The 23148-nt window shown below is 34.9% G+C and overlaps 1 protein-coding gene across 9 annotated transcripts in view; it reads left to right on the top strand.

The window, feature by feature from the left end:
• LOC308187861 (cilia- and flagella-associated protein 47-like) overlaps positions 1-23148 on the top strand; it is a 307333-nt gene that overhangs the window by 206406 nt on the left and 77779 nt on the right. For 7 of the 9 annotated variants that reach the window (XR_013944960.1, XM_080576253.1, XM_080576256.1 and 4 more), the window contains 4 exons: positions 4947-5122; positions 7347-7454; positions 14161-14272; positions 20256-20360. Coding sequence is in view for 8 of the 9 variants with exons in the window: in XM_080576253.1 (XP_080432379.1) it covers positions 4947-5122; positions 7347-7454; positions 14161-14272; positions 20256-20360 (501 nt within the window). In the remaining variant the exon portion in view is untranslated. Of the gene's footprint in view, positions 1-4946; positions 5123-7346; positions 7455-8210; positions 9470-14160; positions 14273-20255; positions 20361-23148 lie in introns of those variants that run through there. The other 2 variants (XM_080576259.1, XM_080576260.1) reach the window with 2 other exon arrangements.

Raw genomic sequence — 23148 nt, forward strand, 5'->3', positions numbered from 1 at the left:
TGCCTACTAGTAAGTTGGGGGTGCACAAGAAGCTGGGGGAGACACAGACAAGACAGCTGACCCATACTGACCAAAGGGATATCCCATACCATATGGTTATGGTGTCTTGCTCACCAATAAAAATGGGGTAGTTGGCTGGCAGGGGTTGACATTGCTCAAGGACTGGCTAGGCATTTGTCAGCTGCTGGTGAGCAATTGCATTGATCATTTTATTTTTTTTCCTTTTGGTTCTGTTTTTTAGTTCTTTTTCTTTTTGGTGCTTAGCTTCCTAACAGGGTTAAACCACAACAGAGTCAAAAAACATAAAACTTTTGCAGTCCCCTCCTTTCCTTCAATTTCAGAAAGGAATTTTTAGCAATCATCTATTACAACACATTTTCCCCAGTTTCTTTGGTCACTACAGTGTCTAGCCTCTAGGAAGATGATAATAGTGTAGGATTCTGTAGTTGGTGAGCTTAGAGTTATTACAATAATTTATGAACTAATAGTCACTGTATTCTGTTTTAGGGCATTATTTCGTAGGTATTTAATGCCCATTTCAGCTAAAAGAAATTCAATTTATTGTGATTTTTACATGTAAATTTATATGTAAATTTACACTTGGAACTCGTTGCACTACTAGCCTCTAATATTAGATGTCGTGTGCATAATTTTTTTCTTCTAGTTTGTTTCTTTTACTATAGTAGTGATAAGAATGGGTTCAAAACTAAGCAAGTTTTTAAAAAGCATAATTTACCTAAGGTGTTTACTTCTAGACTTCAAGTAGTTAAATTTGCTGTAATGATAAAGACTTAACTATTGATGAGCGGTTAGTGCCTTTTTGCAAACTAATATTTTTAAGGCAAAATATGCCAAGTATAATGTGAAGACACAGCAGTAAGATATAGCAATGTTATGTCATCATTCCCCTATAAGGAAAGGAGAGGGTTATCTCAGCTAACGGTTTATATCGAAGAGAGAAAAAAAAATGGAGCTATATGGAGAGGGAGATGGTTCACTTGATGAAGATCCACTCCATTAAACTATGAGTCAGTAGAAAGCTAAAAGCACTCACCCGCTCCAGACATCTGAGGTTAAGGACTTCCATTGGTCTGAATGATCCACGAGAGAAAGACCTGGCTGGTTGTTGACATGTGGGTCTGGACTAGAAGTGGTGTGTAGGGGTGGTTGAGCAGCGGTGAGGAGAAGTGTGCGTTGGAGGCTTATTGCACCATCAGTTCAAGAGCCAGCTCTGATTTCTACAACTATTTTGACCAATTCGGGTTGAACTGCATTCAGCACAGCTTTGAAACTCTGACATCAACTCTGCTGTGATGTTCTTTTCAGCTTCTTTTATTCCAAGAAAAGGAATCAAATAATAATGAAATACTAATTTAAGATTGTAGGAGGACACAAAAGGAAACTCTAACTTCCTACCAACATACAGACACACTGATGGTGACATTGATTGCTCTGATCTTTTTGGGCCCAGTGTAGGTAGAAAGCCAAGAGCTATTTTTTCAATGTTACTGCCACCTTTGCAAGTTCAATCTTGTGAGTAAGCAACATTGCTGCTTGTCATCAGGTGCAGCCAAGAGAAAGAAGTCACTTGTTACTTGTCAGAACAATGATTTAGACAAGGACCTACAAAGAGAAGAATTTCTGCTGTTATCTCACCAGGTCTATCAAGCTAAAATTCTTACCACTTACCTGAGTTAAATAATTTCTTCTGAGCAATAGCCTGGAAAATTTAGGAGCAGGTACAAATGCTTCTTCCTCAGTGTCCTTTTACTGGAAAAGCTGCAAATAGATGTGGAGTTAATGTCATCTCCATAATGAAACTGGATTTTAATTGAACACAATTGTTCTAAAACACTTCGAAATGTAGTTAGGCTCTCAGAAACTTTGCCCAGAGACCACTTTAATTGGCACCTGATGGTGGTTAGAATAGAATTATTATTAAAGTTCAAACATAGATAAGATTACTATGCACAATGATTTTAAAATGTCCATCTTTCTGTGAGCTATCTTGTCAAAGTTAGTGGAGCATTAGTTCATAGTTCAGTGCAGTGTACATATTCATAGCATATAAATTTATATATTATGAATCTAAAGATACAGTTGCTAAAAGAAGGATGCAGAGAATGGGATGATCAGAAAATCTTTGGTATAAAATATGCCAGGAAAATAACTCAGCAAAAACATATAATATCACAAAATATCAATTGATACTACTAAGCATCTTTTGAAGCAAAGTCTTGATAATAGAATATTAGAATTAGACCTATACAAACACTTGGGCTATTATTATAGGATAAAGTATAAGCAGTCAATTGTTTTTTCAAGTTCCACGGAGAATAAATGTTATCTAGTATTTATATTTCTTTTTATTATATTTTACCTTACCTTGATTATTTTAATTTTTCTATACTGGACACAAAGTGGATCACAAGAAGTTTTAAAGGAATTAGAAAAAAGGACATATTGCACCATTCTGGTGCAATTGCCAGTGCAATCTTGGGCACTGGCAATCTTGATACAAGGAGCAGTTTGAAGACTAGTGAGATTAATTCTCATATTATTTTTTCAACATTTATTTTCTTCCTTTGTCAAAATGTTGCAAAAACCACAATACTGAAATGTGGATCTAAATGCCTATGATATTTCTCCTTTGCATTTCTTTTGATAAAATTGTCCTTTCATGAAAAATAATACCCTTGGCAATTGGATGCCCATTTTGCGATATATCTTAGTATTATGCCTCCATAACAAGGATTTGAAAGAAACCACTACGGCCTGAAAATATGCAGTATATATGAATTCTGTTGACACATACACATTTACTCTTATCACCGTCCATGCCATAGCAGGTTTGTGAAACATTTATAAGAATTCCAAGCAATTTTCCCAGGAAATTCTTTGAGGAAGAACCTTACTGTGAGGGTGATAGGGCACTGGATGAGGTTGCCCAGAGAGGTTGTGGAGTCTCCTTCTCTGGAGATATTCAAAACCCGCCTGGATGCCATCCTGCGCAATGTGCTCTAGGTGATCCTGCTTGGCAGGGGAGTTTGACCAGATGATCTTCGGACGTCCCTGCCAACCTCTGCCATTCTGTAATTCTGTGAATTCAGGGAAATACATAACCCTAGGCATTCTTTTATACTGGCAAGTGAGCACTACTTTCCTTTAAGCTAATGTGGGCAATATAAAATCTCCTTTGTGAACAAGGCTAAATTTATTTATTTATTAATTTATTTATTTGATAGCAGGTGCTTATCTCCTAAATAAGCAGCTCAATATTTTCTTTCTACTGGAAAAGTATTTTGTCAAAACAGTACAAGTGTTTTACTATACAATTATTATGAACCTTTTAGCAATAAAATGGTAGATAGATTTAGAATTTTGTTTACACTAATAAAAAATATTAATCTGAGCTTTAAAATATTTTACTGCAAATTTAAGTCCCATCTTACTGATGCGAGGCACTTGAATGATTTAAACTGTGGGTGTAATCTCACCATCTGTAGAACATTAAATGTATTTTATGTGTGTTCGTGTAATCATTTTCTATAAATGTAATTATATAGGAGTTTACCAAACCATAGGCAGGCTCAAAGCAGAGTGAGACAGCTGTGTGAGGGGTTGTAAAGTATTTCATGCTCAGTTTTTAGTGTATTAGTAATTTTAACGGTATCTTTTTCTCCTTTCATGTTGCAGTTCTATTTATTTACTTTTAAAAGAATATATATGGCAAAATTTTACTGTAAGAAGTAAATCATCGTATGTAGAAAAAACACCACCACCACCCCCAATAAACAAAAAGCATTTTGAAATAAGCTTCTTTGTTAGAACAGAGGAAAGAGACAAATATAGGAATAGAGATAAATATAGATACAGAGAAATATACACATATATTTGGTTTTGGATTGTGCATATTTTATACAGATGAACGTATATAAATAAAACATATATTTCTTTTAAACAGCAGGTTTGTATCCTGAATTGTGATAGTAGTGTTCCTTCATTAGTATATTCCTTTCTGTCTGTTTAAAGTGTTCAGTTTCATAAAGTGTGTTGATATTTATACATATAAGGTACATAGGGTAGATGTACGCTATTTATAACCTTAAAATGAAGAAGAGAATTACTGGAACACTGACGAAATATAGCAGGTTCAAAAGCAGCTTGTGAATGCAATGTAGCAGCTGTGTGGATTGAGCTGCCTCTGCCCAATTGCTGCTCATCTTAAACATGCTCAAAGTAAAAAGTATGCATATATTTATCTAATCAGGCCATAGAGGCTCCTTTGTATTATAATAATGGGAATATAATATGGGTCTTTAAGAGCAGCCATATTTTCCAGATAGTCAAGATAAGATAGTCCTTGCCTGAATTGTCAATAGACTTAAACCAGAAAGATACAGGGACCACTGTTAATAAAAATGGTAAAAAGAAATGAGAGAGGGAATGTTTAGCATGTTGTTGCTTTAATACTAATTATCATGATGTAACTTAATAATCAAGATTAACAGATCCTGCAGAATTCAGTCCGTTGGTGTTAGCCAGCTTGCAAAATGGATATTTTCAAATGGCTGTGCTTGGCTGGTGAGAGTTGGATTGGAAAATGTACCATGTTGGGACAACAGCAGATTTGCCTGAAAGGTGTATTTTGGCAAGTCTCAACCATATCTTGGAAGGCAAAGTAGCTTGTTGAAATGCAGACTGTCTAGGAGACTGGGACTTTTCCTTATCTATGTAATTAAAGAGTCTACAATTGGAACATTGGCTCAATTGGATCTTAATACAACTTCTCATTTTTGGGTTTGTTCAGATATGAACATGAAGTTCATGCACATGAAGTGTAACCTGTGTTTGCATAAGGAAAAATCATATATAAGCATCCTATACTTGTTTGAGAGGTATCTTTTATGTTTTTTTTTTTTTAATGTATTTTTTTTTCTTCCTAGAATAGTGTTGGAATTCATATTCCTATCATGAATCCTACAGATGAAATTCTCCAGCTGAGTGTGGTGTTGGAGAATCAGTCACTTTCTGGACAAAAATCTTTTACTCTTTCACCTAAACAAACATTTTTTTATCAACTAAAGTTTTCTCCAGCTGTTGTTGGCACTTCAGATGAAAGGTAAGTTACAGAGTTTTGGTACTCGTGGTTGTTGTGGCTCTTGTACTAATAAGTGAACTATTTTCATTAAAACCTTGATGTAGATATCTCAGTAAACATGAGGGAAGGGGAAAGTAGTATTGTATCCTGAACAGCAACCTGCCTCTGAGGGGAAAATCTGGACTGACAGGCCATAGAATAACCCCTAGTTATTCTAGTTCACTAGAATTCACTGAACAACATTTTAGATATTTACTTAACGTTAGAAGTTCCCTCTGAAATATTTAGACAAATCATTAATTTTGTAATTTTTTAAATTCCACAAAGGGAATAAAATGATTTCATTTTGCTTCTCAGAAGGAACTAAACTGTAGCAACACAACCAAAAACAGGTTAAGAACTCTTTAACAGTCTTCATGTAAATCCATTTAGCTTCAGAATCTTCCATTAATTAGTAATGATGTATTTAATGAATATGGGGAAGTTTTAGATTAAAAATGTTTCATTACATTGGAAATCCAGAAGAGACTATGCGATATGATAATTATGAATACAAGGACAGATGACCTCTTGGTCTTAGATTCAACTAAATAAGTTCATCTAATAGTTGAAGAATGCAGAACTGTAAAGCTTGTTTTCATGGAATTTGATTAGTAAACCGTTGTTTATTTGAAGGACTGATTGAAAATTTTTTTCCAATTGTATTAAACAATTCTCAAAAAATAGTGATTGTGGGGTGGGAAGAGAGGGTCTTTGAGGAGGGAGATGGACAACTGTGTTCACAGACATAATATCTACAAAGCCCAAATCCATGTATTTCAAAGTCTTTGTTCAATTTGATTCTATTGATTTTTCCAAAGACCAGAATAATGTCAGGTATCATCACCCAATACAGTTTTCAAGCAATACCATTTTATAGAAATTACTACTGTTATCCCCCTTGTAATTTTTTCCCCTGAGGGAAGTTGTAGAAATAAAAGTATTCTGAAGGTGCATAGACTCCAGTTTTTCATACTATACATTATTTCTAGTATTTTTCAAGTGCAGAACATCCAAATAATAAGATTAAGGTTTGTTTTAATTGATGAAACTTTGGGCTAGATGTCATGCAAAGATGACATGATTCACACCTGTATATATTCAATAAAATTATGCTGTTTACTAAAAAGCTGTCTAATAGTTGCTTTAAATTCCAGTATCTCCAAAGGGATACAATTACAGCTGGACAAAGGTACTTCGACACACAGCCACACTATTTTTATTTTTTTTCTGTAGCTATGCTCTGTTTCCCTTGCTATGGTAACAGCAGGGAAGAGTTTTGCAAAAGTGTTTGTGACAGCTGTCCTGTTACAACTGGATGGTTCTTTCCAAAGCTAGTTTATGCTCACTTTAAAGGGTCTGTTGGTGCAGAGGATAGTCTGGAAACATAGAGTCATGGAACAGACAAAGTTCTCTCTCATTTACAACAAGAGCTGGTCCTTAATGTGTCATGGATTTTCACGGTGTATTTCATATAGGTTTTAATATGCTTACTATCCTTTCGTTTAACATTCTTATGATTGTTACTGAAAAACAACAATAAAATAAAATAAAATGTAAAATAAAATAAAATAATACAAGAAATAGTGAAACAAGTCTGTAGTAGGAATGGAATGTGTTAGAACGTCTGTCACAGAAACATAGTGCTGTATATACCTCACCAAGCAGCAAACAACATTTGATGTATATCATGACATCTGATTGTATATCAAAACAGTATACTGAATATTCCTTTGAAACATATCTCTTTTTCATGCTTATATAAATGTGTCTATATCTATTTCTCATTTTAATCACTAGATTTTAAAAGGTTTTCCTTCTTAAAATAGTTGAATATTATTTCTATTTCTTTGTCTTTTTAAGAACAAAATGGCTAGAAAGAAAACACACATTAAAATGAAATTAAAGCTTACTTTTGTAAGTTAACATTTGAAATGTTTTTGAGCTGTGCTTTTGAAAAATAAAAATACCTTTCATGCTATAAAGCTATGAAAAATGAAGACATTTTGTTGTATTAGTAATTGTGAATAGTATTGGTTCTTGGTAGCTGAATTCAGATACCAGTGAGAAGTGTAATGGGAAAGCTGTTAGCTAATTAAAGAACTCATTGTTTTGAACTTGCTGAATTTTCCTGGATTTTTGTCTCTGCGTTTTCAATTGTCTATACAATATCTGTGTCATATCAAGTTTATGTATCTGTTTTTAGTGTCATATTCCTGTCAGACATGGTTGGAGAGTTTTGGTATGCACTGAAGCTGACTGTAGAGAAACCATTGCCAACTAGTCTGCCTGAAATAGAATGTGAGCTTGGAAAGTAAGTATGTAGTTCATTGTGCTTAATGTGGTCACCAGTTTGAATGTATCATGGGAAATATATTGAAGAGTATATCAAAAAAGCCAGAATAGTGCTGTATATGTACTGTACTAGTTTGCAGATAATTTTCTTTTGTAGAATCATGGAAGCATTTAGGTTGGATAAGACCCTTAAGATCGTCAAGTTCTACCATCATGTAACACTACCGACTAAACCAAGTCCCTAAGCACCACATCCACATGTCTGTCAAATGCCTTCAGGGATGGCAACTCCACCACTTCCCTGGGCAGCCTGTTCCAATGCATAACCACCCTCTTTGTGAAAAAATTCTTCCTGAAATCTAATCTAAACCTCCCCTGATGCAACCTGGGGCCATTTCCTCCCATCCTATCAGTTGTCACCTGAGAAAAGAGAATGACACCCACCTCACTATAACCTCCATTCAGGTAGCTGTAAAGAGTGATGAGGCGTACATGTAAATAGGTGAAATTCTCCTTGCAGAACAATTGAAATGGAATTACAGCCTATATTTAGACTTCTTGTGAATTCTCTATGTAGAAATCACTTAGAAAATAGTGCAGAATGTAATCATAAATATCCATAAATACAGAGTTCTGTATGTTTGTTTAATTTTCTTTCCTCTTTCTGAAAAAGGAGTGTACCCAACAGTCCTCCTTTACAAATGCTTGTGTACCAGTTCTCAATTTCTTTTAAACTCTAGAGAAAAGGCAAATCAACACAATTTCTGTCCTGCAGATCCAGGGGATGGGCACAGTTGGAACACTGCAAATGTTAAGAAAATGGTCTACTCCTTAGAGCACACACAGAAATAAACCCAATTCATGTTTTTCTTAAACAACATTTCATCTTTCAGTTTGATAACATCATTTTCACTGCTGGCTTTCAAGACAAACATCAAAACTTTTGGGATATGACTTTCAAGAATGCCAGAATTTCAGTAGTGCTCTTCCACCTATTATCTCTGCTTAGCAGTAAGTTCTGTGGACATGCTGATCTCCTGAATGTTACATTCTTACTTCTGTATATCTTATCTTGACTGAATCTATAATTAGTGTACATTACAGATGGAGCTAAAAATGTTCTGAGAGAGTACAACATGGATTTTTACCTGATTACATTTTTGTGAGTGAATATATAAGATGAATGAAATCAGAAAATGACTGCATGTCATATATTTTAATAACTTTCTGTATTTCAGGGATTTCAAGTCTTATTATTATTATTATTATTATTGTTTTGAATGAAGATGATAAGTATAGAAATTTCAGCTTTCAGTTATTTTATTGTTCATATGTGATACAAAGACCAGAATTAGCTGGCAATGCCTTTTTTATTATGTTTTTATCAGAAAATCAGTAGGGCTGTCCATCTCCATATTTTTCTTTAAAATTCTTTTTTTTTTTTTAGTAAAAAATATTATTATTCTTTACTATGTAGGCTGAAACTGTTAGGAATTAAAATTAATTTATAACTTTCTCATTCTCTCTGTCTTTCATAGTTTTCTTTAGCATGCACTAACCATGAACACGTGGTATGGCCAGGAATGGCAAGTCATCCTTTCCTACTGCAAACAGAATATGTGTTGGAGTATGTAGGCTTCATTAACTTAACCACTTGCATGTCAAAAAAGTCATCTAAAATTCATCTGAATGTCATGCTTTATTGTTTCAAAGGATATTTCTTTTCAGTTTACAAGTAGACATGTTGTAAATCCTATGTAAATTAACTAATGTACATTTGCCCTGGACAGATAGTAGTGGAAGAGCAAAAAATTCTTGTTGGTTTAATTATTAAAAACAGCAGCAATAGCAGTAATGTATAAAAGCACATTAACAGTGTTATCTTTTCACATATGCTTTTACATGCATATCATAAAACAATAAAACAAAACTGGCAACCTTTTTCTTTTTCTGTTTCTATCATCTGGCACATTCTTGGTTTCATAATTTTTCAGGGTTTTGGTTAATTCTTTCAATGACATCCTTTTTTTTTTTTTTTCTTTTTTTTTTTCCAGAAATTTCGTTCTGTTGTGTCATCAGCATATTGTCTTTTCCCAAAAAGCAAAATATCGGACAATGGCATTTGATGATGGCATTGATGTTACAGTCAAAGTACTGTGATTTGCTTTACCAACTGAAAAGATAATAAATAGTAAATTGAGAGCTGATGAGATTATCCAAGTAAATTGGCTGCATTAATATATGTTGAATGTATAAAAGTAATTCATGTGGAAGTCAAGTTTGGAAGTGGACTTGGTTCAAAAGAAACTAGATCTTTATATATTGTCTGCTTAATAAAGGTACCCATTTGTTTTATTTTGGATGGGTGTACTTCCTTGCCATGTTCCTAGAGACATGGATTGTGGACTGAAAATGTCATAAAATGCCTGAAATCCTACTAGTTCATGGAGATTTCTTCTTCTTTAAGAGACTTAACTTTGATTCTACCACCTTTTGCCTGAATACTGAAGAAGCGTTATCATATGCAAATATCCTCCTAATAGTATATATATTTTTTTTCATTATGTGCTCACTGTATTCTTTTTGCTATCAATCTGAAAAATTTAAGAATAAGTGTCCTTCAAACATCACTTGGAACTGGATTAGGAGCAAAGATCTGTGACCCTTAGCATCAATTTCTAAACAATTCTTGAAGAAGAAAAGAAAAAATCTAGCAGTTTATCTTTTAGCTTTTCTTCAGATACCCTAACATTCTGGATTTATTGCATTCAGATCTGCTTTTAGTTTCTGTCAGGTTAGATTTAGCATGTTCTTTAGCATATGCCTTTAAGCAGGGAAAACTTCTGCTTGATATTCTCCATCTTCATTTATTCATCCTGTTATGGGCTCCAAAGAGTAGTCACTGAAGATGACAGTCGGTTGAATGATATTCACAGTGATCGTGACTTTACTGTATTATGCAACAACGTTTTCTTAGCATAACCACCATAGTCACCATGTGGGGTGGCAGAGGTTCTTAATCAGTTTTTATCAGTTGAAGAACCTCTATCAGTCAAATAGCTGCTTACTGAAGTTTCAGATATTCCAAGATGGCTTTCCTTTTGGCAAATGAAGTATTATTTATAAAGTAGACCAGACAAAAAAATAGTAAAGGCTAGAGGTGGTAATTAAATGGGAAAAAAAGATGGGAAATAACAAGTGAATCTGAAGTTTTTGTGTGACATTTTCCTGGTATTTTTGTAGACTCTACTGTTGCGGTCTCTCTAATATATTGATAGTGTTAGACAAAAACAAATCTGCCACATACCTGCTGAGGATTCATATCTTAAAGTTGTCAAGAGCATCACGGGCACCAAAGCATTACTGCATATATTGGAAGGAGACCACCTGCACACAACAAGTTTTAGGGCCTGAAGTTACATTTATAAAGCTTGACTGAAATGACTTCTCTTTTGAATGTTGCTTTTATATTTCTTCCCTTACTAATTTGGCTATGATTAACTGATTTATTTATTCCAGAGGATAAATATGTGGAGCAGTCTGGCAGTTGACCTGTCACAGCTTTGACTAGAGAGAATGTCCATTAGGCAGATAAATTGCTGCAAAACCAATATATGTAACTCATTTTTCACACTTTTCTTATTTACTCTTTTCACCTCCAATCTCTTTTCCACCTCCAATCTCTTTTCCGTGTTCCTTGGTGTTATAACCAGAATGTGATTTATGGTCATATATCTTTTTTTAAAGGCAAATAAAGGAAACTTTGGGAATCGTATGACTTTGTATCCTATTGAAAATATCTTGTGTTTGTTTATTCTTTAATTGGTAGTAGGGTGATGGTTGGACCAGATATCTTGGAAGTCTTTTCCAACCCTAATGATACTATGATTTCTAATTCTATGAATTAGAAAATAAAGGAATGCCTTTAAGATAGAATGCCAGCTGATTTAAAGCATAACATTAACACAATAAGCATACTGCAATATTTGTTTTGGGACAGCCACAAAACTCAAACATACAAACCTCATAAAATACATATTCTACATGTGTAAATTCACTGGCAAGAGCTCTAGCCACATAGCTCAAGTCCCAGAAAACAAAGGCAGAGACTAGGAGAATGAAGAACCACACAGTGTAGAAGATCAGGTTCTAGACCATCTGAGGAACCTGAAGTTCATGGGACCTGATGAGATGCATCTGCAGGTCCTGAGGGAACGGGTGAAGTTGCTAAGACACTGCCCATCATATCTGAGAAGTCGTGGCAGTCCAGTGAAGTTCCCACTGACTGGAAGGGGACAAACATAACCCCCATTTCTAAAAAGGAAAAAAAGGAAGACCCAGGGAACTACAGCCCAGTCAAGCCCATGGCAAGATCATGGAGCTGATCCTCTGGGAAGCTATGCTAAGGCACATGGAAGAAGAATAAGAAGGGGATTGGTGACAGCCAACATGGCCTCAATAAGGCCAAATCATGCCTGACATATCTGGTGACCATCTACAATGGGGTTACAGCACTGGTGGATAGGGGAAAAGCAACTGACATCATCTACCTGGACTTGTGCAAAGCATTTGACACTGCTGTCCTGCATTATATTCTTGTATCTAAATTGGAGAGACATGGATTTGATGGATAGACCACTTTGTGGGTAAGGAATTGGCTGGATGGTTGTACTCAAAGAGTTGTGGTCAGTGGCTCAATGTCCAAGTGGAAATCAGTGATGAGTGGCATTCCTCAGGGAACTGGGACTGGCACTATTTAACATCTTGTCAGCAACATGGGCAGTGGGATAGAGTGCACCCTCATCAAGTTTTCCAATGACACCAAGCTGTGTGGTGAAGTCAACATGCTGGAGAGAAGAGATGCCATCCAGAAGGATCTTGACAGGCTTGAGAGGTGGACCTGTGCAAACCTCACAGGATTCAACAAGGCCAAGTGCAAGGTCCTACATGAGCTGGAGCAATCCTAAACACAAATATAGACTGGGTGGAAAAAAGATCAAGAGCAGCCCTAAGAAGAAGGATCTAGGGGTGTTGTTTGATGAGAAGCTCAACATGAGCTGGCAACGTGTGCTTGCAGCCCAGAAAGCCAGCCATATCCTGGGCTGCATCAAAAGAAGCATTGACAGAAGGTTGAGGGAAGACCCTTCCACTCCAGTATCATGAGATCCCATGTGGGGTACTGCATTCAGCTCTGAGGTCCCCAGCAAAAGAAGGGCATGGACCTGTTGGAGTGAGTCCAGAGGAGGGCCACAAAAATGATCAAAGGGCTGGAGCACCTCTCCTATGAAGGCAGGCTGAGAGAATTGGGGTTGTTCAGCCTGGAGAAGAGAGGCTCCAGGGAGACCTTATTGCAGCCTTCCAGTACCTAAAGAGGGCCTACAGGAAAGCTGGGGAGGGACGCTTCGCCAGGGAGTGCAGTGACAGGACAAGGTTTTAAACTAAAAGAGGGTAGATTTAGATTATATATATGGAAGAAATTCTTCACTCAGAAGGTGGTGAGGCACTGAAACAGGTTGCCCAGAGAAGCTGTGGATGCCCCATTCCTGGAGGTGTTCAAGACCAGATTGGATGAGGCCCTGGGCAACCTGATCTAGTGGATGTCATCCTTGTCCATGGCAGGGGGGTTCGAACTGGATGATCTTGAAGGTTCCTTCCAACCCGAGCCATTCTATGATTTTTTGATTCTATTTGTAACTGATTTATCATTATGCTGAAATGACAATGCAACAGTTATATGAAATGAGATGGATTTTAAGTTCATGCAGAAGAAAGAGAAGGGAAGCAGGTAGCACCTCCATTTAAGTAGCTATTGTGGAACAGTAAGTTTGTTTTGATATCCCAAGGTTAAAATATGACCAAGAATGATGATTGCCTGGTGGCAGTAAATCAAAAGCTATTGACAGTACCACTTAATTACAAGCTTCTCCTGTGAGCCATTGCTGACATAAAAAGGAGTTATAGGAATCATAATTTGATTACCTTTGATTTCTGTCCAAAGCATTTTTATGAAGCAGACTATGAGTCCATGTATATACTACATATTAGTAAGACATACAATGATTTATTTTTTTGGAAGTTTTTTTTTTTCTTTTTTCTTTTTCTTTTTTTTTTTTTTTTTTCCTGGTAGCATTGGAACTGTGAATTATTCATTTGAGTAAAATGCTTTATTCCAAAGTTAGATCTACAGAAATTAAGTAAGAAAGAAAAGTTATAAATAAATGTGCAGATTTGAGCCTCGGAATAAATGCAAAGCTGTGGTAGTGGAGGTAGCGGGATTCATTTCAGCATCTTTCTGTCTAAAAGTTAGACATCAAGTTTAAGGTGTTAAATCTAGGTTTCTTCTGTAGCCAGTGAAAAGTGATTCCACATCTTAGTGAGTTATATTAGATTGTGACCAGTGTCCCTGAAAATGTTTTTCTCCCAGATGACCACTGAGGGAGCTGAACAGCCCCTTTAACCAACTAACTTAAACTAACTTCCTGGAAACTGAAGTTGAGTGAGGCACAGCCAAATATTGGAATAGTTATCGCTACTAGTTTTTGCTGGTATTAATAACTAATTATATTAAATATGTCTCCATAGTAGCGGTAAAGTACTACTAGTAATAATTTTTATTTTTAAAGGTACTTATTTTTCAAAAAAAGAGAATAAGTGATTTATAATAGAATTCAGTGGAAGAAGATATGTAATCAGTAATAGTCATTGTATACATGTATTTTTTGCAGATGGGTTCGTCTACACATACCTCTTGTTAATCCTACACATGAAACTTTGGAATTGGAAATTGCTAACAGCAATCCTAGCAATTTTTCAACTGAGACTGATCCAAAACAACCTGTAAGTAGACTTGAAAAAATATCTGAAAAGATTTTTGTGCTTTCACAAAAGTAATACAAGAAAATTTTTTCTTCACAGTACATTGAATTGTTTATCATACCTTAGACTTAGGATACACATCATAATCTCAAGGGTTAGAGGTGATATAGATATGTATTCTAGAGATTTTATAGCTTAAGGACGAAGACAATTAAACTTAAAACATTCAAGTTGTATAGATTCTTTTTTTCCTGGAATGCTTTGTAGAATGGTTTTGAGGAATACTGCAGTGTCATTTGCAAATAATAAGCAAGGAGGTATTTGAAGGAGATACTGTAAACAAATCAACTGTATTATAAGCTTTCCAAGTTTTTAAGAATCAACAGGATAATCAACAGGATAAATATCTAGGTAAGCAGGTAAAATGCTAATGTAAAATAAGACATATAAGAATATCTCATAGTTGTGGTAGTTATAGACATCTCGCAGGATCTCTGAATAAGGATTTGATCAGTTTAACCCCAAGGAAGCTTCAAGCAAATATCTGGAATCATTTTATTCTCTAAACTGACGTTTACCCTAAGACTGTTTTCTACTGAGAAAATCTTCAGCCTATATCTATTATGTACATTTTCCTCCTCCATTACAAAAGCTCTTCCCTATTGTTGCCTAACATCTTTGTCCCTTCAAGGAATAACTAAGAGTTTTATAGATGGACTGAATTTTCATATTTTCATTCAGACTGGCTAGAATTCTAGGTGGTCAGGATCCTAAAGCTTGAAAATTTATTATTGACCATTGATTACAGGTTAGTAGTTACCAGTAATTTTACTGGTTGTGTTTCCAGAGGAAACATAAAAGTCCTTCAAAGAACTCTTTGAATGTTATTAAAAGTTAATTATGTTAAATATATGTCCTTTTTATGATGGGGAGATGAGAAAAGGGAGGACAGATGAGTGGAAACTCTTATGAAAGGGAATATGGGGAACCTCTTATTGAGTATGCATATAGAACCTTTGTGAAAAAGGAAAATGAAGGAACCTGCTTTGGAAGAGAAAGAAATGCAATTACACCTTTTCTAGATGTAAGCATTCTATCTTTAAGGAAGATGATACAGGGAAGACATATACAAGAGCTGGTTTATTTGTGCAAACTAGCATAAGGATCACAGAAATCACAGGGGATTATTGTAGTAAGGTCCTGAAATAAAGCTGAGAAGCTAATGGATTGTATGGGAGAAATAGAGTAATGCTATAAAGTTGTAATATGTGTATTTTTGGCTTTCAGCCTCAAATATAGTAGTACAACTAGACCAAATTTTCTTAAAAGGGGCTTTATAGATTACAGCTAAAGGTGATCATATGTTGAATTGCCCTATATTTTGCATAGATAGTATTACATGGTATTACATTAAATTAAATGTATAAAACGTGAAGTGTTTATTCTACTCCATCTTTTACATCATGCATATTAACACATCTTCATACATTACGTTAAACTTGTCAAGTGATATTACTAATCATTTCATCAATTGGCATTTAAAGTCAGAGCTAAGAAGCATAATGGATGAGAACTGTATTAATCAAGTAGGAGTATTATACATGTCACATTTAGGTCATTTGCACAGAAGTGGATTAGATTTAATTATAGTGACTTTTAATTCTTTCAGATTGCATGTGACCTTGTTCAGGAAATTAAAAAATGATGTCTTCCACATTCGGCTTTCTTAATTTATTATCAGAGATTTACCTATCACCAACAACTACATTACATTGTTTAAGAAAAGGCACATTCAACACTAACTACAGTAATTTTCTTTATTTCTTTCATAATAAATATAATTTTCATATTTATGAAAGTCATACTTAGGACTTTCTTCAGTCATAAATATAGTTTATGCATTGAATTCTGAAATGTTGTTTGTGAATTACAGTTCTTCCAGTTAAAGAATAGCTTTCAACAATTAGCTCTAACCAGCTATCTAATATCTATTCTGTGTATCTGTCTTTTTTACCTTGTTTTATTCCATTGCATATTTATGTTTGGAGAGCTATTATGATTTCTTTCACAGTTTTGATGACAAAGGCAGGGGGTGGGCTTTAAATATCTCCTTCCTCCCCTGAATATGTTGCATCCTAGGTTTAGTCCCTCCATACAGCACTGCATCAAACTTCCCAAAGATTATTGCTTTTTCTTATGAACTGTAACCTGTGTTTCAGTTATTTATATAAATGCATAAATAGATCATGGTATCTTTTGTGGATCTATCATGTGGACCTTTTTACTTTTGGTCCTGTTTCAACTTCTTTGTGATATGTGGAAGAAGTTTCCTATCTTAATTATTCAAGTTCCCATCTTTCTTTAAAGCAAATGTGCTTAATTGTCAACAGAAAAATTCTGAGGCTAAGCTAATTTCAGGGATCCTCAGCTGAAACACAGCCATAAAGAGCAAATTTTTAGAAAAATAGATGAAAGATGGGATTGTCCAACAGGTAATTTGTGAAGAGAATGAGTAGAGTAATTTTAGAATTCTGCATATTCTAAATCAGTACTTTTAGTGTTTCATATAATTCTCCGTTTGTATTGTTATGTCATCTATGATGTAGACTGGGCTATCAGTCAGGAAATATTTCAAAATGACATCATCAGCCCCTAAGCTATATTAGATGAACCAAATTCAAAAGAAGTATATGAGAAAATTTTATCTTTCCTAGAGTTGTCTAAAATGTTAAACGTATTTTGACTCATATTTAGCATTTAAACAAATTTGAATACCATATTTATCACACTTCTATGTGTGTCTCTGCCTTTTTAGTTTCAGCCTGAAACAGAATGCATTACTGAAATACCACAAGGGATTATTTCTATAAATCTGATTCAATTTCAAGTGCTGACTTCATTAATAATAGGTTTTCCTGAGGTCCAGTTGAATTATGCTCAAATATTCCTGAACTTCTGGGTGCTTAATGAAGTCTAAATGAAATTTGAAAGCTTTTGGTCTCTCGTCAGCTGAATGTAAATTAGAGGCAGCTCCATTAACTTCTTTGTAAACTGATTAATCTGAAAAAAAAAAAAAAGTATCTTTTTAGTAGCTTTGCAGTTAAAGCTTAAAAAGCTTTACATGCATTATAGCATCCTGATTGTCTAAAATACATATATATATATATATATTGTTTTCCCCTTCCTGTCAGCTATACTCTGTATAGTTTAGCAAGTGAACTCCCATAAGTTTGCAGAAAAGTTCTTACCTTGTTTCCAATTATTGGCCATTTTGAGTTTCTAGAGAAACTGTCATTGAGTTGTTGGTTTTGTGGTTTCTTTTCTAACTGCATCTATCTTCTCTGTCTAGAGGAGAAGGATTCATGTGCATCATTTAACAGATGAATATTCTCAGTTATCACTAATGCTGTATTCCTCAACTTACTTCTCTCTATATATTTATAAATACGTGCAAATCAATTTTATATGTACATATATTATATTTATGCACACATATTTCTGATGTAACTTAAATATAGTATAAAGAACTCTTTCAACTGTGAATATCTACATTGCCAAAATCAAACATGCTTTCACTGTAAGTCTTTGGCTTGCTATTCTGCTAACATGACTAACCTAAACTCGTTGCATAAAGCTCTCAAGAATACTGCCTTTCATCCTGATCAGCTAAGAAACACAATTTTTATTGAGGAAAAGTAGGTTGATAAAGGAGGGCTGGCAGAGAAGAGTGCAGTCTCAAAGTTTCTATGTGCAAGCCTTATTAGTTTGTTAGTGACTGGGAGCATTGTTTTGTCGAGTAGAGAATTAACTTTTATATTTACGGAAAATTTCCCTCCTTTACTGGATTTATAACAGGAATATTGCATGCGTAGTTGCTCAGTTTTTCCAGTTCAGTTTCTGTATTTGAATAGTTGTATCTGAGATCTTATGAAGAGTTCCCTTTCACAGGAGTATCTTAGCAGACACTTGTTTGTGTAAACAAAATGAAAGGCAGGGGATGGGATAACTTCAGCATATTTGATTGGATGAATGTTTCAAAGTATGGCCTTCTTTAAACGTGTTAACACTAACATGTTGTTAACGTTATTTCTCAGTTCTAGATTTTAAATCCATTTACGCTGTATTTCTGTATTTCTGTATTTTTTAGTAGAAAGTTATTATTTTTTTTTACCCATCTGTTCATTTGAAATCAAATTGCTTTCTTGATACAGTAAGACATTATGCTGTGTAATATAAAACAATTTTTTGAAACATCTATAACATAAGAAATAAAGATCTTTTCTGCTTTCAAAGCAGGTAGTCTGCTGGATGATCATAACTCCAATGTGTTATTTGGATTCATTTTGGCAGTGCATTTTCTGTATAATGATAATATGTCAAGTAATGCTTATTGAAAATGGAATTCCAGTCTGTTTTCATCTTTATAGATTTATTATTCCAAATAATATACATCTCTTAGTGAAATTACTGTTTAAAAATTACAGTTTTAATTTAATCATGTATTGTTATACTGTGACAACCTGTCGTTACCTTGTTTTTAAATTTTCTTCAAAAGTATTTGGGAGGGGTTACTCATTAGTGTTCTTTCTCCTTTTATAATTTTGCATTTGATAAGTATGGCTGGTTGGGTGAGGCAAAAAGGTCTTTGGATATTGAGCAGGCACAGGAACTGACTGCAAAATGAGCTGTTCAGGATCCTTTCAGATGATGAGCAGCTAAATGAACCCTGGGCCCCCACCCCTTCCCTTGGCGGGGCAGACGGGAATGGGGATGGTTTGTAGGAGGTGTCTTTCCTTTCCAGACTGTTATTTTGGGTAATACAGAAGACTTGCAAAGGTGACAGGGAGAGGATGGTGGAAATTGGTGGCAAATGCATTTTCAAGTTATCACCCACCTACAGGATGTATGAGTTTTTATGAATTGTGGGTGAGGCTGAGCTCCCTGTATGGGAAGTGCAGGTGCTGTGACAGTGGAGTGGGATAGGGCTCAAAGTAGTGAGCATCATACTCTCTGTGAGACGCATGAACTTACAGTTTCAGAAATGTTCATTTTCATGCCGTGGAAACTGTAAAATTATGGTAAAAATATACATGTATATATATATTACCCCTTCTCCTACCCTTGCTCTCCAAAATATTTAATGTATTCAAACTAAAAATCCATTATAATTAGTTATTTTAAAACAGATAAATTATTTCAAAACATGTCCCTCCAAAGAGAAAAATAACAATTTGACCTTTATTAATTGTTAGTTATATTCTTTTTATAAAATACAGCCAGTGTCCGTAATTCCAGTCACTCATCTTTTATATCATCTTACACATAAAAATTTAAACATATATATGATATTAAAAGCCCAGCAGTTTTTTGTTGTTGTTGTTACAAAAAATAAGCATGGAAGTTGTGAATTCAACATAGAAATTATTCACAAGTCTATTCTTTCACTGCTTATCTAGTTCATCAAAATATCTATGACCCCACTGTAGTCAGCTACTTTGCTTTTCCATGTGTAATTGGGACTCAAGTAGTGTACTTCAGAAGAAGAGAAAACTAGGAACATCATTTACAATGTTAGTTTAGATAAAGGTAAGAGGAAGAGAGGCAAAGCACTGGTTTATTAAACTTGCCATGTATTTGACCTATAAGGCAGTTTGTTTTTGGAGGTCAGAGTGATAACCTTTTAGCATCATCAGTATGCTCAGACACCAAAGCCATCTTCAGCTGGTATTTGTAAGAGCTGCTGCCCATGTCCTTGGAGCAATCACTAACACCAGCTCTGCAGTTTCTAGGAAAAAGACAAACGTGCAGTAACTTCTACTAAGATTGTTTACTGCAGTACACTTGCTGCCTTAGCAGCCAATGGATGTTGAGAGTAGAGAATGTATCTATGGAACACATTAATCACATAAACAACACTGTCGATATAGAGCACAAAACAGAAACTGACTCAAAAAATCATTTTTCCCCCCTCTCTTTCCTTTGCTTCTTTCTTGCATTTTTACAGCTGATTGTTGCTCCTCATTCCACCACTGAAGTACCCGTGCAATTCTGTCCATCTACCCTTGGAAGAGGAAATCACAAGGCATCAATAACCTTCAAATGTTCTCAGGTATGGTACTATATTTACTGCCCACAACACATGGAATTCAGATTGGATAATGTTTTTAATAGGCATGTAAGGGTTTCAAGATTAAGGTCAAGTTGAAATTTAATTGCTGGATACATAATTAAAGAGCAAATGTAAAGATGTTCTATTTCCTATTTTAAATTTTGAGGTAATGGACTAGGAGCTAGAATAAGTAATGAATACCTTTAGTTTTCTTGGTAACCAGACAGTTCTGCTGTTTTTAATGCCATAACACTAGCATTTCCTAGCATTGTCTCCTCTGAAATTTAATTTCTTGATGTTTTTCCAAAATTTTGAATTGTTTCAGTCTGATCTGAACTTTGAAAGGTTGTATACTTGAAAAAGTTGCTTCTTCAGTTTAGTTAAAAATGCTTTTTACTTCGAGATTTTAGAATAGTTGAGGTTTTTTTATTATTATTATTTTATTTGTCTGTGAATTTTCCCAATTTTTAATGAAGAATACCTAAATGAAGAATAAAGTCATCAACATGACCTACTAGTTGACTGAAAATTGCATCTGGAAACAAAAGGAAAACTGATAATATGATGTAATGTCAATTTCTTCACACAAGCTCTGGTTGAGTGAATCATTTCCTTTCCATGCAGTTTCCTCTCTTTATTCTTGTTGGACGCTCAGATACCTTAATAGATTACTGGCCCATGAATTATTCCAATTAAGGGCTACCAGAAGTTTTCAGCAGTGTTTTAAGTAACACTGCAAATGCAAATATTCTTTTATGTGAAGAAAAGAAATAGTGAAGGAACTGATGTAGCAATTTCTTTTACGTTATAGTATTTCTGAAAGACAGATTATTTGTAGGTAGTGTTAGCACAGCATTTATTTTCAGGATATCTCCTCTTAAATACTTAGTAAGTATAAAAACATGATGCCAGCAATTGCCATGGGAATAGCGTATGCCCCACAACAGTTCAAGAGGATGGAATGCCATTGTCTTGCCTGAATCATAATGGTACACAGAAGTCTTATCTATATTAAAAAATAATAATTCTTCACCAAATACAGAATCTATGAAACATTCAAATAATTCATTTAAAACTTTCAGGAACAAATTGAGCCCTGTCACCTAAATCTTGTCATTCTGTGCATATCCTTTCAAGTAATGGCAAATCTAATTTTTTTTTATCTGCAGTGAAGTTCAGTCAGTATTGCATCCTTCTAGCTGTTTCATCCAAACCCATTTAACCTTTTCAATATATTGGTATAACCTTTGTAATTTTGAGTGCTCTTTTTATGCTTGAGTCTTTTGAATTTTGTACATTTACATTCATTTTTACTGTTACAGTCCTACTAAATTCATCCCAGGCTATTTTTGCTTGCTAATTGTTATATTGATAACTGACAGTGAATATTTGCAAAGGTACAACTGACGTTACTAATGAAGACTTAAAGAATGTTTCTTGTCAGTGATGGATGTCTCAAACAACTTTTTACCTACAAAATACCCCAATATCCATCTCCTTCTCTTGATTTCTCTGATTAAATATATCTGAATGGATACTTAAGCCATCTGATAGCTAAATAGCTGACTGATCAAAAATCAGTTAATGACAGCACTTACAGTTTCTGATTGTGCTCTTTGCTGAACTGAGAGAAACTGCTCTGTGCTATTACCTGCTTCATTTTTTTTTTTATTTTTTTTATTTTTTTCTGGTTTGAAGCTGCATGAAGAGCTCTTCACAAAATGAATTTGAGTTTTGCTCTAATCATTGTGCTGTACTTTGTGAAATCTGAAATTAACTTTGTTGGGACAGCGGAACAGAAATATCAGCCTTAACATAACCCATGCTCAGAGTCCTAATGTATTTCTTTTATTCTATTCTCTTAATGCATCCCTAGCACTCAGGTGTAGTGTAGAGAATTTAAGAGTAGTAAGTAGTATTAAAGAGAAGCTTAGTGCACTAGTCTAGTGCACTAGTGAGACTGCACCATGAATATTGTGTTCAGTTTGGGGCCCCTCAGTACAAGAAGGATATTGAGTTGCTCAAGCATGTACAGAGAAGAGCAATGAGGCTGGTGAAGGGATTAGAGAACAAGACTTAGAGGAGTGACTGAGGGAACTGGGGTTGTTTAGTTAGGAGAATATGAGGCTGAGGGGGAGACCTCATAACTTTCTACAACTACCTGAGAGGAAGTTGCAGAGAGAAGGGTGTTGGCCTCTTTTCTCAGGTGACAAGTGACAGAATCTGACAAATCAGTCTCAAGTTGCACCAGGAGAGGTTTAAATTGGATGTTAGAAATAATTCATTCATGGAGGGGGTGGTTAAATATTGGAGTGGGCTGCCCAGGAAAGTGGTGAAGTCCCCATCCCTACAGGTATTTAAGAGACTTGTGGACGTGGCGCTCAGGGACATAGGTTAGTTATGGGACTTGATAGTTCAGGTTGATGGTTGGATTTGATGACCTTCCTAGATTCCTTCCTGAGATTCTATGACATGCAATTTTGCTGTCCAACGCTATTTTCTGAATACATGATATCTCATTTTATTTATCGCTGTTTATACTGAAAAGTCTCAATGGATTAGCCACCTTTTACAGTATTTCCAGTTTTGCTGTTAGGTTTGACATTCTGTCTCTTACAGATCTTCCTTATTTTTTCAGACAGGCTATGTAGAAGTAAATGCAATATTGAAGATAACAAAAATAGTGTCTTGATTTTATTTATAGTCCTCTGTTCTCCTTGTGGTGCATAACTTTTTAAATGATAGTGAACAAAACTGATCTAAGGATCACTTTGGGCAGTTTGTAGTT

The sequence above is a fragment of the Anser brachyrhynchus genome (assembly GCF_964034855.1).
Source record: "Anser brachyrhynchus genome assembly, chromosome: 1".
Classification (NCBI taxonomy): domain Eukaryota; kingdom Metazoa; phylum Chordata; class Aves; order Anseriformes; family Anatidae; genus Anser; species Anser brachyrhynchus.